Source organism: Acinonyx jubatus, chromosome D3 (genome assembly GCF_027475565.1).
Source record: "Acinonyx jubatus isolate Ajub_Pintada_27869175 chromosome D3, VMU_Ajub_asm_v1.0, whole genome shotgun sequence".
NCBI lineage: Eukaryota > Metazoa > Chordata > Mammalia > Carnivora > Felidae > Acinonyx > Acinonyx jubatus.
In genome coordinates, this window is record NC_069392.1 from 22,098,381 (window position 1) to 22,117,137 (window position 18,757).

General features: G+C 49.8%; 1 protein-coding gene across 1 annotated transcript in view; it reads left to right on the forward strand.

Annotated features, from left to right (window-relative positions):
- TBC1D10A (TBC1 domain family member 10A) overlaps window positions 1-18,696 on the forward strand; it is a 31,422-nt gene extending 12,726 nt beyond the window's left edge. Inside the window, exons 2-9 of the mRNA XM_027050793.2 lie at window positions 7,289-7,388; window positions 11,432-11,539; window positions 15,022-15,128; window positions 15,806-15,920; window positions 16,000-16,065; window positions 16,756-16,945; window positions 17,052-17,206; window positions 17,806-18,696. Of these exons, the coding sequence (XP_026906594.2) occupies window positions 7,289-7,388; window positions 11,432-11,539; window positions 15,022-15,128; window positions 15,806-15,920; window positions 16,000-16,065; window positions 16,756-16,945; window positions 17,052-17,206; window positions 17,806-18,312 (1,348 nt within the window). The 3' untranslated portion in view covers window positions 18,313-18,696. The remainder of the gene's footprint in view (window positions 1-7,288; window positions 7,389-11,431; window positions 11,540-15,021; window positions 15,129-15,805; window positions 15,921-15,999; window positions 16,066-16,755; window positions 16,946-17,051; window positions 17,207-17,805) is intronic.
- The last annotated feature ends 61 nt before the right edge of the window (window positions 18,697-18,757 follow it).

Here is an 18,757-nt window from a genome sequence, read left to right on the forward strand (position 1 = left end):
ACCCCCTGGGTGATTTCACAGGCCTTCCAGCCTGGACTGTCAGCCATTTGTACCCTCCCAACCCACCCTCTCTTGCATTCCAGTTTCTTATCATTAGTTATTATGGAGCTGGCATAAAAGCTATTTATACTTGCAGTCCTTACCAACTCTTAGGTTAATGAACTCCAGAGGTTGTTACCCAGTGTGCAAAGTAGGTCAGCCTTTTGTTTATCCTCACTTTTTCCAGCTCTGGGAGAAGGGAGCCCCCCCCCCCCCCCCCCGCCTTGTCACTGGATCTGTCATTGGCTATGCTCTTTCTGGACATCTAGTTCCCAATTTTCCACACTTCCTTATTGCTCACTTCTACCGTTCTCAGCACAGAGGGTAGTGGCTCTCTATTGGTACTAAAGAAGAGGAAAGAGAATGTGACAGGCACTGAGGGCTTTAGATTGTATTGAGGCCAGGTGGTGAGACATTTTATATTTATTGGATAATTTAGTGCTTAAGTGGCAGCCTCCACTTCCAAGCTGTGTAACCTTGGGCAGATTACTCAACCATACTGAGCTTTAGTTTTCTTGTCTATTAAATGGAGACAATAAAAGCTACTTCCTTGGGGAATTGTGTGCATATGTAGTACTTGGCAGAGCTACTACATGGCCAATGCTGGAAATGTATCAGCTCTTACTGCCTCGTGTGATCTTTACCGCTGCCCTCTAAGGAGGTGGCAGTGCCCCCATATTACAGATGGGGAACCTGCTTGGAGTGGAGCAGCCTGCCCTGTTTCAGGCAGCTATAAAATGATAGAGCTGGGATCAGAAGCCAGGAGTTACAGTCTTTGTGTCATTGAGTAAATTACTTAATCTCTCTGGACCTTAATTGCTTCATAGTTAAATGGGCATAATCCTGCCCTGCTGCATGTGTATGTGGCTGTATATGTGGACCAGTCAGATGACAAGTGGGATATGAAAGTGCTAGGTTAGCTGCAAATATCAGTCACCTAATAGCTACCATTTTCTGTCCACTCATCAGGCTTGTTTCAGCCCTGTAAAATCTGAGGTGTGTATTATAGTCCCACTTAAAGATGAAGAAGTCAAGACTTAGGGAGGACAAGTATTTTGTCCATGGTTTCCCAGGTGGAGGAGCTGGAAGTTGATTGGCCTCAAGATCTCCACTCTGTTCACTCGCTCCATAACCTAGCTGGCCTCCAGTGCTTAAGATGAGGATCAATCCTGTGATCTGTGGCCTTGGGCTTTCTGCTTAGGCTGTGTTTCTCTTCATTTGGGCTTCTTTGAAGAGTGAAGCTTGAAGGAGGAGGTTGCACTGGGTCTTTGGGACCAAGATTTATCTTCCACCATCGGATAAAGGGGGCATGGGCATGGGCACCATACCTGGCTGACTGCCAGCCAGAAGGGCTGAGGTGTGCTTGGGCAGAAGGCACAAGTGCGGAGAGAGCCCCAGTCTTTGGTCTTGATAGCCTTGGGAACTGGTCTTGTTCCTCTGAGTTCTTGGAAACTTCCAGTTCTGAGTTTGGAGAAAAGAGTAGGTAACTGGGAGCCTTCAGAGCACAGGGTCAGCAGAGTGTTACTACTGCCTTGGGCCATGGCCTGGCATAACACCACTAAGCCTAGCTCAGCCTGAGAGCCCAACAGAATCTGGTCTCAGTCACCCCCCTGGCTGCCCACTTTTGTCTCCTCTGTGCCTCTCTCCGTCAGGAGGGGTGGCTGGCAAACAGTACATTGCCCAGGCTTGCCATCTCCAACTGAGGTTGTGCTTGGAACCTGTGCCCATCCAGCATATTGGCTTCCCTGAGCATTACTAGGAGTGGGCAAGATGCTCACTGGGACAGTCAGAACACTGACGATGGGGATAGACTGGCTTCAGGGGCTTGGGGGCTAGAGATAGATCCCCACAGTGGCATCTGGAGAATAGCCTGATTTCCTCATAGTCTTCCCAGGGGAGTCCAAAACAGCACACGAGTCACTGTGGCAGAGGGGAAGCCCTAGTTCTGCCACTTAACTTATTACCTTTGTGACGTTGCCCAAGTCATGTAACGTCTCTGATTGGGTCAAATCTCTCATGGACCAAGTGGAAATAGTAAATCATCTATTAATTAAGGAGGGCTCCACCTCACTGAGCTATTAGGGGCACAAATAAAATTGCTGTAGGCAGCAGTGGCTTGTAGACCTGAAGGCAATTCATATGAAAGTAATGATGTCATGGAGAAAAGCAGGCAGGCACTGTTGAATACCTGTGAGGTGCTTGGTGGGAGTTACAGAAGTTCAAGACCCAGTCTAGTTAGGGAGGGACAGTGCTAAGCAATATGAGCAAGGTGTAATGAAGTGTTAATTTCATGTCTTGATTTATTAGTGAATTACTGCTGAAATTAATTTTAGGGGATTGGGACAGCATTAAAAGAAAAAAGGCGGGGGGTATCGCCTGGGTGGCTCAGTCATTAAGCATCTGACTTAGGCTCAAGTCATGATCTCACGTCATGGTTCGGGAGCTTGAGCCCCACATTGGGTGAACTCGAGCCCCACTTCAGGTGAACACAAGCCCCACTTCAGGTGAGCCCTACTTCTCTCTCTCTCTGCCCCTTGTGGGATTCTCTCACTCTGCTCTTGCTCACTTGTGCCCTCTCTCTCTCTCTCAAAAAAAAAAAAAAAAAAAAAAAAGGAAGAAAATAGAATAATATAAAACTAAACTGAAAATTTTGGAGTGCATGTAAGAATAAATTATTACGGGATGCCTGGATGGCCCGGTCAGTTAAGCATCCAACTCTTGTTTTTGGCTCAGGTCTTGATCTCACGGTTCATGACATTGAGTGCCAAGCCCAATGAGGGAGCAAAGAGACTGCTTAGGATTGATTCTCTTTTTCACTCTCTCTGCACCTCTCCCACATGTGTGTGCACATGCACACACTCTCTCTCAAAATAAAAAAAATAAACTTAAAAAAAGTAAATTATTTCATAAAATGTATTTCAGCTGTGTGTGTGTGTGTGTGTGTGTGTGTGTGTGTGTGTGTGTATAAAATCTCAATATATAATGTATTTCTTATTGTGGGTCTCAGTTTTAAAACTTGTGAGAAATGGTATTCTAAGTCAAGATAAAAGTCTTCAGATTGGAGGACAGTTAATGAGATCTGAGCAAGTGTGGAGGCCATGTGGATGGAGGCTGAGGGCTTGACCTATAGGACCAGAGGGCTATAGTACAAGGGTCAAGAGCATGGACTATGGAGTCAGGCAGGCCTGGATTTGAGTCCCAGCTTTGTCTCTTCCAGCTATTTGGCCTTAAGTAAGTCACTTAACTTTACTAAGTCTTGGATTCTACTTCTGGAAAATTAAAAGAATGATATTATGGTAGGGTTATTATGAAAGGTACATGATAAAAATGTATATAACACTTTTAGGAAGAAATCGGTAAGTAGAAAATGATGTATAAATGGTAACTACTATTGCTGCTGGTATTGTTGCAGTTGTGATTTGTATTGTTATATACAACCTGAAAGGGTTGCTGTGACTTGGAGAGGGGAGAAGAAGGGGCATTCTAGGTAAGGATGGGTCGGTGACAAGGGATAAGTATGTGTGTGCCTGGTATGAGACTGATCTGGCTGAGATGTGTGTAGCCTTAAAAGGAGTGTTGAGATTATAGATAGATGGTGCCAGGAAAGTTTTGGCATTACAGGGGGAGGAAATTTTTAGCACTAGAAATTTCAACAATAGGGTGGCTTCACCTGGTGATAATGAGACCCATCCCTGGCAGAATTCCAGCATAGATTGGGCCACTAGAGACTGTTCCTCATTAGGCTCTTTTGATTGCAGAGAGTCCCTCAAGCCACTTGAAAGAAAGAGGGGTTTTCTGAAGGGAGAGTGAAGCTCTGAGACCTGAAACATCCCCAGTGGGCCGTTTGATCCCTTAAACTGGCCATTTGGTCAACTTCCTTGTCACTAGAAACTGGCTCATGCTCTCCCTCCACTGTCAGGAGGAAACCACCTCAGATAGCCTCTACACCATCATGCCGTTTGCAGGGACACACCTGACTCTATCTTCATCTCATGGCTCTTTTCTGGGCTTCCTTTGAGGATCAATTCACAATGCAGATCATTCTAATCATGTAGGGAAATTGAGGTCTGAAGAGGGCAAGCAGCTTACCTGTTGTAGAAGGGATTCCTATACCAGACAGCAGTCTGATCAGATACCTTTTAAGATCCTGACTGACTAGACCAAAGGATATGTGAACTTTCTGGTTTTAAAAAAAGGATAGCCTGCAACTTTTCAGGAGCACATCCTGTGCATAGAGAGAAATCTACCTGCAGTTAGAGAGCATGTGGTGTGGTGAGTTCTGGGTACAACCAGACCTCTAGTGGTCTTCCTTTTCACCATCTCCAGGTGGCTTAAACTCCTCTACTATTGGAGGAGAAGCTACTCAAATGACCCTATTTCCTCAAAGTTTTCCCAGTTTAAGGTTTTAAAAGTCAAAGCAGATCTTTCAGTTGACATGTACATTTCAAGTAGTGGTGGGTTTTTTGTTTCTGAGAAGATCTTGCCAAATCAATGGTATAGCTTAAAGTCAGTAGCGTCGTAGAATCCAGGAAATATGGTCGTTTGTTTTGTAACCAATTGAAATTCCTGTTTGAGGTTTGATGTTGGGGCTTTGAAACTGCCAAAGCTGTTATCTGACATCATTTAAAGGAACACTGAACTTGAATGTGTTCCCCTGTGTATCTGCAATTGGGAGAATGGATCTCTGAGGCCCTGCAATCAGATCTTATCAACAAAGACCTGGAGGGTTGAGGTATCAAATGGGCATGTATTTAATCACATGGGAATTCACTGGAAACATAGTCTCAGGCAAAAGCCTTGCCCTCTTTGAGCCTCAGTTTTCTCATCTGCTCAGTGGAGGGGTTGTATCAAATATTATCCACATCCACAACTGCCAAAACTTCCTGTTAACACAGTGTGGGCATCCCCTTTCATTTAGCTAACCAGAAGCCTCGTCCCCTGACTTGTATAAGCTAGTGCTTTGTAGGTGGTGGGAGGCAGCATGCCCTGTGGTGTCTGGGCCTTTGGTTTCCGTTTCCTGGGTGTTTAGGGGTTGCCTGGAGACATACATCTGTCAGTTTATTTGATCTAAAGGTGTGGTCTCTGGTTTTCTCCCATGAGGAAGGAAAGGAAAGAAGTGTCCTCACACCCTGGTTCTGCCTCTGGGTGGTGAGTAGAGAGTCAGCAGTTCAAGAGGAGAATGACTTTTGTCAGTGTGTTGAGGGGGCTAAGTTTGCCCTAGACTGCCTTTCCTCCTCAGCTCTTCAGCTCCAAAGCTGCTCTCAGGCCTGTGCAGTTCCCCAGAATAAAGTGCATAAAGAAGACCTGCCCTTTTGTGTCTGGGAGGCCTCTGCTCTGCCAAGGCCCCTCCCTCTGCTCTTCCAACCAGTAAAAGTCACAGCAGCGCATTTCCTTCCGTTAGAGAATCAAGGCCTGGGCCAAGCCCTAGCCCCATTATGTCCTGTTCCTAAGGGCCTCCTCCCAGCTGCCTGAGTGCTTCTGACCCTGCACTCTTTTCTGGGAGGTCAGGCAGGACTGAGTGCAGGCTCTTGGCTAGGATCTAACTTGGATTCTGGGATTTTCCACTGATTTGCTGTTTGACTCTGAGCAAGATACCCTCCCTGGGTATCTTACCTCTAAATAACATCAAGCACTTTTTTTAATTGAAAAAAAAATGTTAAAAATAAGAAAGTCAAAATCTACCACTTAAAAAATGATTTTAAGAAGAGAGCTTGGGACACCTGAGTGGTTCAGTCGGTTAAGCCTCCGACTTTGGCCCAGGTCATGATCTCACGGTTCATGAGTTTGAGCCCCGCATCGGGCTCTGTGCTAACAGCTCAGAGCCTGGAGCCTGCTTCAGATTCTGTGTCTCCCTCTCTCTGCCCCCCCCCCCCCCCGCTCACGCTCACACACTCTCTCTGTCAGAAATAAATAAACTTAAAAAAAAAAAAAAGAAGAAGAAGACAGCATGTATGTAGGGCACCTGGGTGGCATAGTCAGTCAAGCGTCCAACTCTTGATCTTGGCTCAGGTCATGATGTCCGTGTTTGTGAGTTCAAGCCCCGCATCAGGCTCTGTACTGATGATGGGGAGCCTGCTTGGGATTCTGTCTCTCCTGCTCTCTGCCCCTCCCCCATCATGCTCCCTCTCTCTCAAAATAAGTAAACTTAAAAAATAAAATAAAAAAAGAAGAGAGCATGTATGTGTGTGTACAGAAGTGTACACATACATTTTTTCATTTTTTTCTTATCAATATTGCTCTGTAGTCTAAATAAGAAAGCATATGTAGAATAATCACTCTATAAATGCTAGTCTCCTCCTCTTTGCCCCTCAGTTATTTGAACTCAGGAATTCTCAGGAAGTCACTTTTTAGAGGAAGCCTACTCACTTGAAGCACCCTCTGGCTAAGCCAGGGATTCTGCCCCAACCTGCCTCAGCTGCTCCGGTGCTGATCTTCTTGCCTAGGGTGGGTCTCCATGCCCAGTGTTTCTGCCACTGACTCTAGTGGGCATTCAGAGTCCAGTAGAATGTCAATGCCATGAAGGCCAGGACTTTGTTCTAGTCAAAGGAGTGTTCCCTCACAGCCTGCCCAGAAGCCCTGGACCTAGAACAATGCTAGCACAGCTGTGATAGCTGCTCAGTTAGTAGATGTACAAATACAAGTGATATTGATGAGGATTTGAAGCATGTGTAGGATTTTGATAGGTAGAGACAACTTGGAGTCCCTTCCAGCAAAGGCACTGGCATGAGCAAGGTTGAGAGGTGGGAAAGGGCCAGGGCATAATTGTGGAAACTATGAATAACTAGTTTTGCTAGAATGAAGAGGTGAGCATGTTATTTATGTACTTGTTTGACTGTTTTGTTTTGTTTTGTTTTGTTTTGTTTTGTTTTGATCCAGCTCTACACCTTGCATGCAGGCCCCCTAAGAGGCTTATTTATCTAGACAGACCCAGGACAGGAATGCTTTGCTTTGGTGCACAGATGCACGCACTCAGACCTCTGTCCCCAGAGAGGCACAGTGACCCCTGGCCCCTTGACACATTGGGGGAGTGGGCACTTAACCTGGTGTCTCTCTGGCCTGTGCCTTCTAGGGAGGAGGCAGCATTCCCTCTTGTCTGTGTAAGCATGTTCAAGAGTTAGCAGCCCTGAAGGGAACAGCAGGGATGGAAGATGGGTAGGAATGAAGGCCTGACAAGGCTGGTGGCTGGGGCTTAAGCCAGGGCCTTTGCTTCCTTTGGCACTTCTGACAGGTCCTACCCTTTGCTCCACAGGCTAGAGGAAGTCCCCCTGGAGGTGCTGAGGCAGAGGGAGTCCAAGTGGCTGGACATGCTCAACAACTGGGACAAATGGATGGCCAAGAAGCACAAAAAGGTGAGGGGCCTGGCCTTGGGCCTTGGGCTGGGAGTTGGCAGCCTGGAGAAGAAAAGGAAGAAGGAGGAATTGTATCAGCTTAGAGGAGCAGTAGCCAACTGCCAGTAGCCTTCTCCAACTGCCAGTAGCCTTCTCCAACTGCCAGTAGCCTTAAGTGTCTCTGTCTGCCAGCTCTGAAAAGGAAACAGAAGCTGGCTGGAGGGCAGGGACCAGTCTTTACTTGATCTTCCAAGATGGCTTCAGACTCACCTAGAACTTTGTCCTGGAGTCAAACTTCAAAGCCGCTTTTAGCCAAAAACCCTTATAGGTAGCTTTCCTCCAGCCCTCTTTTGGGAGAAGTTCTTACTGCCATTTACTACCTATCAGGGAGGACTTTATAATACTAATAATAACTAACATGTGTTGAACATTTGCAGTGTGCTGGACACTTGACTTGAGTAGTCCTTATAACACTTCAGTGAGGTTGGTAGCAGTAGTACCCCTACTTTATGGATGACACACAAAATCAAAATTTGCACCCAGGCAATCTACATTTAGTACCTTCATTCTTCATCACCACCCTCTAGATGAATTTGATGAGTTCCCTCTTGCCTCCTGGCCAAAGAAAAGTAACCTCGCAGTTTAATGGTCTTATTAAAATGAAAATACCCTCTGGCGCTCTTCTAATTGGTCTTTCTTTAGACACTAGCTCTATTGCCCCATAGGAACATCGTAGCCTAGCACAATGTGTGTGTTGGTGCCCTTGGATACCTGGGCAGGATCTAGTTACTCCTGGGCCTAGTGGAGACCTGTCCAGAACTTCATAGCCAGGGTGTCTCTGCATAAGTTCCCACTGCACAGAGTGAACCTGCTGTCCTGCTCTTATCACCTGACATGCTGGTCTGGTCTAGGCTGGCATAGCTGGCTGCAGGGTCAAGCAGAAATCTCAGGCCTGAAAGTCATATATGGGCTTGGGCCCAGCCCCACTACCTTCCCCTCTTCATGCCTGTGGCTAGCTGTGCAACTTTGTGTGAGCCACTTCACCCTCAGTTTCCCTGGTTGAATGGAAATGACAGTCATGTTGGGAGGCTCCCATCAGTTGGTGACTGCAAAGCCTTGTGCCTATGGAGAAGAGGCACACCTAGCCCAGACTCTTTCTTGCTGTTCTATGTAGGCTTTGGAGCATTCATTTTTTGCTTATTAACATTTCTCTTAAAAAAATTTTTTTTTTAAAGACAGCTCTTCTCAACTGTATCATGCATGACTCTGGAGTCTATTTTCCTCCCTCCTTACCCCTCAGGCTCTTACCCTGAGCTTCAGATCCCTCTCCAATCTCGTGATTAGTGACTAGCAGGGATGGTGGATCCTTCTTGCCCCAGTATCCCTTGCAAATGGGGGATTCCAGAAGGGAGCCTTGGGGAGATCCTTTCAGCAGAGCAGGCAGTACCACTTCCTCTTCCCCTTTGCTTCCCTGGCACTGTGGTTAGGAAGCCAAGAGTTCCCCTTGTCCAGCAGGGGCCACCACAAGAGGCTATACCCTATCCTACCCAGAAGCCCTAGCTCACTGCTCTCTGCTCCTGCCACCTCAGCTGTGGTCACACTGGCCCTAGGATCTCTTCCTGTCTGGCTGCACAGGCTTGGGCTCTCCCCTTGGTCAGGAAGTCATGGCACAGGAAGGATAATACCTGCTTCAGGAAGTGGGTCCAGACCCAACACCTCTCCTGGACTTAGAATCTGAATCCCCAGGAGGGGGTCCAGGCCCTGTAGGGAGGCAAGGCTGTGGCTGGAATGCTGTCTTCCCCTGTAGGGCTCTGCTCAAACTGTGGCCTAGCTCTCCCAGAGTTCAGCAGGCAGGGTGTGGCCTCACTCAGCTGTCGTCAGAGAATAATAACCCTTGTGCTTTCTGTTTGCTGAGCATTTTCTCTTGCTTTTTCTTTTCTGATCCCCACCATTGCCTCCTCTCTAAGGCTGGCAGGTAGAAATTGCCATCTCTAACACCTCTGTGCTGAGGAGGATTCCAGAGGCCAGAGTGGGAAAAGATGGCTATACTCCTGGTTCTCCATCCCCACCTCCCCAGCTCTGGCCTGAATGAGGGCAGGGCCTTTTTGAGAGCCTTAATGAACTGAAGGTATTCCTGGGCTCCCCTGTGGCAGGCCAACTATGACAGGGGGCTATGATGATGTGGGGGCTGGCTTAGGTCAGCTAAGCTTGGCCCTGGGGAGAGCCCAAAGGACCTGTGGCTCTAGGCCATACTATATCCCTTTGCCAAAACCTTCTCAGACCAAGTGGACTCCTTAAGGAGACTCTCGTCCCACACAGCAGGAAACTATTATTCCCAGAGTCTGGGGCAGTTCCCTTCCACTCCCTTCTTTGCCCCCCTTTGCAAGCAGTCCCAGAAGCTCCAGCTTAGCTCTCATGACCAGCTACTCTGCTCTCTTCCCCCACTGCCTCCTGCCTGTCTGCCTGTCTCCTTCCTGGTTCTTGATACTCTCTGACCCTTGGAAAGTTTTCTCTTGTTTGTGCTCATCATCAGGAAGGCTAGGCCTTCTGTGCTCCTCTGAGAGATTCCAACGGGACTATTTGAGGGGGTTTCCAGGTAAGGGAAAGTTAGGTGTGAGCAGGAGCCCCTGGGGTTTCTGTGTCAGGCATCTTCCTGGGATGGAGGGGTGGAAAGGAAGGCATTTATTAAACACAGACTGTGTGTCAAGCCCCATTCTAGGCATTTTCCCAACCTTCTAATAGAATCCTGGGTATTACCATTCTGTTTTTAACTATTGATGAGACTTGATTGGTTGAATCCAGTGCTGGATTCAAACTCATATCCAGTTGCTCTTCCCAGTGCCCTGAGCTCCCATCTCCGTCCCAGGCCAGGCTGCTTAGTGCAGGGGTTGAGGGGAGTGTCATTGGTCAGTACCCCCACCTCCATTCTATAGGATTGGTACCTCTGCTTTTGGTCTTATCATCCTTGACCATCCTTGGCCTTGAGGTCAAAGAGGATGATCAGGGCAGCTGCCCTCAGTCTCATTCTGTCCCAAAGTCCAGGTGGAGCTCATCTCCCAACTAGTCCTGTGAGGCCAGTGAAGTGGAAAGCTCATGGGGCTGGATCCCCCTAGCCTGTGTGGTATAGGAAGTAGTGGGTTCCTTATGGTGTGACCTTAATATTTTCCCACTCTGTCTTCAGTTTTCCCATTCGTAAAAGATGATTTTTCAAACTGGATTTTGACACAGAAGTCTTTTTCTTTTAAAGACAGCAAGCATAAGAATTGAGCATAGCTCTGGGTCATGAGTTATGCCAGATACTTTCTCCCTCACCTCTCCCAGTCTATGGGACTTTTCCTATGAGTAGGAAAGACCCATGCCATTGTAGCAAGGGTTGGAATCAGGATTCACAGCCAGGAAAGCTGCCTCTGACTTGGGCTGGGCTGGTAATTATGGGAGCTCAGGGTCAAGGAGCGCAGAAGAGAGAGGATTCATGACTAAAACAAGTATGGAGCCATTCTGCTCAGTTCCCATCTCCCTTGAGTTCTGCTGACTTTCCACTCTAGGTGGCCACACGGCTACTTAAACAAACCCCCTGTGAAAGTGCCCAGGCCATGTCTCTGGGCACAGTCTGGGTCATCTCATAAGCTACCCTTTCCTGAGCTGCAGCTGTGCCCCACACCATGCAGATTCCTCCCTAGTGATATCCCATGGGGCTCCTCCAACTTGAATGGTTCCATTTTTGGTCCAGAAAATGGTCATGGGGATTCAGAATTATGTGGTAGATCTTAGAAATAACCTGTTTTATCACTGGACCAGGGGACATAGAGACTGCCATCACCTTGTGGCAGCATATCTAATTACAGTCATTACTTGTCACCACCCCCACTGCCCCCACCAGCATCCTAGGCTGTGCATTGTAGCAACAGTAGCAGCAGGAGGGGAGTCCTATTTTCTCCACTTTACAGCTTGCCCAGTGTGCTAACTAAAAGCCCGCCAAACACCAATAGAGGAGCTGGACTGGCACACAGCCTCTGGAGGAGCTGCCTGGGTGGATGTATAAGCACAGTCCTTTTGACTTTCAGATCCGTCTGCGGTGCCAGAAGGGCATCCCACCTTCTCTGCGGGGCCGTGCTTGGCAGTACTTGTCAGGAGGCAAGGTGAAGCTACAGCAGAACCCTGGAAAGTTTGACGTGAGTGGCCCTTCCTTCACCCTACCCTCCCTTCCATGTCTCTTGATGCCCTACCCATGGCAGCAGTCCTCCATGTACTCACTTGGACCTCAGCAATATGAGCTGATCAATAGGACCACCCATAAAATGCCCCATTGGCCAGGCCTATTCAACCTGTGACTCCTGGGGGCTCTGTCCATCTGAAGCTCCAACTGTGCAGGCTTCAGTGGGATGGACAGATTTTGCATCCTCTATTCCAGCTCTTTATTTTGTCAACTACCCAGTTTTGTTTTCTTGGGGTTAGCAGGCCATCTCCCAGCTCTTGGTTGTCAGGAGGGGATACTCAGACCACTTCCCTGACTTCCTTGGGCTCCGTGCTCTGGGCTTTTGGAGGCCTGCCCTCAGGACCACAGGACCTTCAGTAATCTTAGCCTCCCATCCTCAACTCTTTTCTCCTGCCTCATCCAAGCTGGCCAGACACAGTTCACCTGTGCTGCTAGTTGTCAGCCTTAGGGGTGGCATAGCCAAACCAGTATCCTTAAGGGTTAGAAACCAGTCAGTGACCAGAGAGGGTGTCCTCTGCAGGCATGCCTTCCCCTCCCCACCTGCTGCTCCCTACCCCATCACTGCCAGAGTAAGAACACCCCTTCTTTCATGGGCTTCTTAGGGCCCACCTGGGCGGGGCAGCTTCTCCAGGAGTTGGCTCCCCTGGGGTTGCTTACCTCCTAGACCTGGCTGTAGGCATCAGGGTTTCTTCCAACCTCTTGGGACTGGTGACAGGCAGTGAGAAAGAGCTGCCAGCTACCAGCTTTTTGTTGACATACTTCATGCTTCAGCAAACACTCCTGTTTTGCCAAACCTGTTCCCTAAGAAGAGTAGGTGGGGCAGGGGAGCCTAGAGTTTCTGCTGTTGACCTGAAGAGGGTGAGAGCCTTTTACTAACAGTACTTGGCCCTGGGGCTGGGGGATTTGGTGGAGTGTCTGGCTGAGGGCAGCTCTGAATCAGATTGGACTGTCCTACCAAACATCAATACCAGGTCCTACTAGAGCAGCCTCTTGACTCCAAAGCCTACCTCCCAGTGTCTTCCTCCCATCCCTTACATTTCAGGAGGCTGCATCCTGGATGGAGGGAAAAACTCAGTGGTGGGAACCTCACCCCAGGGTTACCTCTGGCTGCCAGAGCACAGGCATAGGAGCCAAGAGCTTAGTTGGCCTGGCCAGACTCCTGGTTCCATAGTTAGCAAATGTGAGCACGTGTTGTGTGAATAGCAGAGTATGGAGCATGTGTGTGCATTTTGTGTGTGGGGAATAGTGTATCTGGAGAGGAATCAGCCACCTCTGTGGAGTCTTGAGGGTTGCTTGTGGGAAAAGGTAGATTTTTCCCAGAAAGGCTTTCTAGATACTCTGAAGCTGAGTAGTGGGTCCCCAAGGCAGTCCTGGGGGCTGGAACAGTAGTTTTCGAGCACACCTAGAAGGACTTTGCCTGTGGATGACATGGAGGAAGTAAGCAAGGTTGAGAAGCTCCCTCTGGCTGCTGTGGACAAGATAGCCAAAGGCAAGGGTACAGTGACAGGCTATTGGTGGCAGCACATAACAGCATCTATTCCTGTGTTCCCCTGAAGATCCAGGTAGTTGACCCCAACCTCAGCTGTCAGAGAAGGTTCTGCAGCCTCTTGTGGTTCTGTCTTCTCCCACACTTGCTCTTCTTCCTCCTTCATTGGGCAGGCAAGTCCTTTCCTTACCCGGTTTTCTTCTCTGGCTTCACCTCATGATGGTGCCAGTGCCTTCAGGCTCTCTTGGAGGCTGCAATAGTGGCATGAGTTGCCAGCGGCTCACACCTGCCTTTGGTTCCCAGAGCGCTTTCTCCCCATAGGTCCTTCAGCCTTTTTCTTTCTCACCCACCCATGTGTGGTCAAGTGCTTTGGGCTGCTGAGGTGTCAGGCAAGTACATCCTAGGAACTGACTTTTTGGAGTCTCGGGTCCCTACTTTACCAGAGCCCTCAGGAGAATTTGTAGGATCCTCCTCCACTTTCTGACAAAAGCAATCCTGCATTGTGTTCAGACAGCATCCAGCCCTGGGCTTGACTTGGGAAGTTCATAGGACATGCACAGACCCCCATCTTTAGAATATGTGGGACTCTAGAGGTTGTATACCCACTTCTTCACTCTGTGCCTGCTCAAGGGCCCTCTGTGGAGGCACCTCGCCCTTCCTTCCACCTTCCAGCCTTGAACATTCCATCAGTTTTTTCTCTCAGACTCACTCTCTCATGTCAAGTTACCTGGCACCCTAGGGTTTTTAGCTTAATATTGGGACACCCCCACTGAAAGGGCACAAGAGAGAAAGGAGCTTGTATGAAGACACCTGCCAGTCAAGGCCAAGGCCTGGGTCTGTGCGCACTGGTGTGTTTGCTGAGAACCTGGCCCTCATCCCAGGGGCCTTCCCTAATGCTGCACGAGCCCCGCAGGCAACATGTACTTAATCTGTTTCCCTGCTCAGCCCTCTGGGTTTCCTTTTTATTGATATATTCTTTCTTTTTTTAAAGTTGGGGCATGAATTTACAGAGGGTAAAATGCACAGATCTTAAGTGTGCAGTTCAGTGAGTTTTGACAAATAATACATATCCATGTAACTAACAAGCAAATCACACTATAGGACATTTCAAATGATGAGGAAATGATTTTTGTTTGTGTAATACTTTGTTTTTTAAAACTCATGACAAAATGTTCACAGAAGTTCAAAGAAAACAGTAAAACTTAGTTGAAACCCCAGCACCCAGAGATGGCTGAGTTTAATGGTTTGACAAATGTCGTATCCTTCCACATAACACTCTATGCAGATCTCTCCCTCTCTTCCCCTCTCTCACTGTCTCTTTCTCACACCCACACCCACACACAAACACCCTTACCTGAATAGGTGACACCACTTGCACAGGGAGACAGAGAGCAGAGGAGTTGGGATCAACGGCTCTGAGTCAACCTGGCTTCCAGGCCCAGCTCTACCATTTTTCTAACCATGAGGATTTGGGCAAGTGACTTTTCTTTCACCTTCAGTTTCCTTATCTGTGAACAGTATAATGGTAGGACTTTTGGGATTAAGGAAAAGAGTCAGTGACGCCCATGGGTGGCTCAGAGCAGTGGCAACAGGTGGTAGCTATTGCTTTGATAGTAAGTAGCCTTCCATCTTAAGGATGTGACATAAGGTATTTGAGTAAGTCCTGAATAAAGTGTCTAGGGGTTATTTCTAGCCACAGCTATGACAGACACTTGACCACATGGGTCTTCCTGGATCACCCCTCAGAGTTTCTAGGGCCCTCCCTCCTTGCCTTTTTGCCTCTGCCCAGGCTTCCTTACCTGAGCTTCCTGACTTGTCTTCAGGAGGGCCCAGTTCATGATAGGATTGGGTGGGCATTACTCCTGGCAGGGGGCTCCTCCAGTACCCAGGACAATTGTATATTCCAGCAGCTATTCCTAACTCCTAATACATGCTCTTGACCTTGTTTCTAGGAGCTGGACATGTCCCCTGGGGACCCCAAGTGGCTAGATGTGATTGAGCGTGACCTGCACCGGCAGTTCCCTTTCCATGAGATGTTTGTGTCCCGGGGAGGCCATGGGTGAGTAGGCTGGGCCTTGCACACTGGAGGTGGCTCTGAGCCCTGTCCCTCAGAGTGCAGAGGGGGTAAAATGAGTTCCAGAAGCTGGCAGCCCCAAACTCCACTGTTAGAGTTTCCCTTTGGTTTGAATCTGATGGGTCTTCTTAGCTTCTCCTCTTACCTCTGGGGTAACTTTCATTTACTCCCCAGAGTGCTAGAGCTTGCCTGGTCCTCTTCTAGAAATAAGTTTCGGTGGTAAGAAAGAGTGTTAGAGATAATTGGGTGCACAGAGGTATGTAGGAAGGGAAGAATAGGCAGGCCAGGCCAAGGGACCAAGACAGACACCTAGGACAAAGCTGACTTGGCCAAGGGGACACAACTGCTGAGTAAGAGCCCCAGACTTCCAGCCCTGACACACCCTTACCTTGTATCTGGTATCCTGCCTGGCTCTGCCTCTGCTTTGTCTTTGAGCCTCTGCCCTCACCTTTCAAACTGGGGGAGGGGGTGCCCTCCTGCCTCCCTCCTCTGGTCTTGTGAGAGTCTGTGTGCTACAGTGGGAGACTGACCCCTTGCTGACCACAGTCAGGTCACCAGAGAAGAGCAAATTCTAAGACAGGTCTGGTCTGGTAGGGCATAGGTAAGGACAGCGGATGGCAGAGTCACACCTATCTTCCCTGCCCCACTTGGCCCTTCCACAGCCAGCAGGACCTATTCCGTGTGCTGAAGGCCTACACCCTATACCGACCTGAGGAGGGATACTGCCAGGCCCAGGCGCCCATTGCTGCTGTTCTGCTCATGCACATGCCTGCTGAGGTACCACCAGGCCCTGGGTGGGTGAGTAGGTGGGCAGGAAATACCCAGCAGCAAGACCTCATGTCTCTCTTGCCCCCAGCAAGCCTTCTGGTGCCTGGTGCAGATCTGTGAGAAGTACCTGCCTGGCTACTACAGTGAGAAACTGGTGAGTGTTTGTGGTTGGAGACCTGGCCTGGGACCTGGTGTTTGTAGCCTCTCCAGGCCTTTCTCTCCGCAGCCACTCTTGCCCCAGCTTAAAACCTTCCCAGACTTCTGTTGCTTTCAGGCTGAAGACCCAAGGCCTGACACGATCAGGTCTTCTAGGCTCCAGACTCATTGGTTCCACCCTGCCATCCATCCCTGCTTCAAGCCATCTGGCTGTTGTCAGGATCTCAGTTCCACCAGTGCACCAAGTTCTTCCCTGCCTCAGCCTTGGCATAGGCTTAAATCTCTACCCCCTTCCTTCTTTTAATAACCCCTGCTTTCCTTCAGTTTTCAGCCCTTAGGGAGCTTTCTGTGACCCTGACAGGTGGGATCTCTGGCACATGCTAATCCAGCATTCCTGGTCCTGCCATATTCTGGGCACTTAGCCACCCCCTATGCCCTGCTGCTAGTCTCTTTGCTCCTGTAATTCATCTGTCTGCCCCTTTTTACTACATGCTCCATGAGGGGGACCAGCTATGTCTTGTTTGCTCTTCATTGTATCCCAGCACCCAACACAAGGTTGGCTGCCTACAGGCAGTAGCTGCCTGAGAGATGAATGAATGCCTGCCTGGTACTGGGAGCCAGGGCGTAGTCTCTGTCCTGCCTGCTGTGAGCCTACATTCCTGGTCCCATGGCCTTGCTGTGTCCCCAGGAGGCGATCCAACTGGATGGGGAGATCCTCTTCTCACTGCTGCAGAAGGTGTCACCCGTGGCCCACAAGCACCTCAGCAGGCAGAAGATCGACCCACTGCTGTACATGACAGAGTGGTTCATGTGTGCCTTTGCCCGCACCCTGCCCTGGAGCTCTGTGTTGCGCGTCTGGGATATGTTCTTTTGCGAAGGTACTGGGTTGGGCTCAGGGGAGCACCCCTGCTTCTAACCCAGCCCAAGGAGGCCTCTATTTCCAGAGAAATTCCTTACAGGCCCCCTTACCACCCCCTCATGCAGGAGTCAAGATCATCTTCCGTGTGGGACTGGTGCTGCTGAAACATGCATTGGGCTCCCCTGACAAGCTCAAAGCCTGCCAGGGCCAGTATGAGACTATCGAGCAGCTGCGGAGCCTTAGCCCCAAAATCATGCAGGAGGCCTTCCTGGTCCAGGAGGTATGACCCACACCCTTCCCTTACCCCTGGGTGGGAGCAGGAGACATGGGGGTCCTTTGGAAGGGGCCTTGTAGCTCTGCCCTTGAAGGTGAGTCACTGGTGTCAGGCCTGGTGCTCAGCAGCTTAGGATAGTATGGGTAGACCTTATCCTCCTGTCTCAATGAGAAGACAGGGTCACAGAGAGGCCTAGGTTTGCAGGGCCTCCCAAGTTCTGAACCACTTTGGAATGAAAGAAGCTGCAACTCATCACCTCTCTTTTTCCCTGGTACCACATCCATGGCCTTGGCTTTATTTTCCCTTTTTTCTTTCTTTTGTGCAATTTTGTCTCTCAGGGGCTATACTTTGGTGACGTATAGTTGGGCAAGTGGACTCATGAGTTGTGGGCAGCTTTCTCCATAGAGGCAGTGGGCCTCAAGTGCCTGGCTCACCTGGCACTCAGCTCTGGGACTTGTGATCACCACAGGAACCAGACCCCCATTATTCCTAAGGTCAACCATTAGTGACCAAGACTGGAGGACACTGAGGGAGAACAGACACCAGGCTGGGAGACAGAGGGGAGGTGTCTTCCTGGTCTTATCTGCCTGTCACCACCCACACAGGTGGTAGAGTTGCCAGTGACAGAGCGCCAGATTGAACGTGAGCACCTCATTCAGCTGCGGCGCTGGCAAGAGACCCGGGGTGAGCTGCAGTGCTGCTCCCCGCCCAGGCTGCATGGTGCCAAGGCCATCCTGGAGGCGGAGCCAGGCCCCCGGCCCACACTGCAACCCTCACCATCCATCCGCCTGCCCCCGGATGCCCCCCTCCCTGGCTCCAAAGGCAAGCCCAAGCCACCCAAACAGAGCCAGAAGGAGAAGGAGCAGTGGAAGCAGGCAAAGGCAAGTGGGCAGCTGGACAAGCCCCCAGTCCCAAGTCAAGCCAAGGTGGCAGCTGCTGCAGGAGATGCATGTCCCCCACAGGATGTACCCCCAAAGGATCCAGCCCACCAGGACTCAGCCCCGCAGGACTCAGCTCCCCAGGATTCAGCCCACCACCACTCCCAGGATTCAGCCCACCACCATTCCCAGGAGAGCCTGACGTCCCAGGAGAGTGAGGACACCTACTTGTAACCCTGGCAGCTCAGGCCTGTGGCGTGGGGTCTCCACATACCTGACATACCTACACGGTTCATGAACTGACATTCGAGGGCCAGCCCACGCACTGAGGGCCCAGCTGCCTGGCCACTGGGTGGCAGAGAGTCTGGCTGGCCCAGCACAGATTCTGCCTGAGCCTCCTTATTTATTTTCTCCAGAGTGGAGCTTGGGCCAGCCCAGCTGGGACAGGCAGAAGTGAGGACCCATGGGTGGTGCCTCACTCAGCCCCCTCCTCCTGGGGGGATGCTCCCCAGGGCTAGGGTGCTGTTGTGAGGAGAGAGGGTGGGGTAAAGGGTGGGGTGCTCTTTGTGTAAAATAGAAAAATGATTTTGTACAGAAATAAACAGGCTTGTGTAGAGAGTTGCTGTGCAACTAGGGACTGGGAAGGAGAGCTACCTCTGTGCTCAGTATCTCCTCTGTG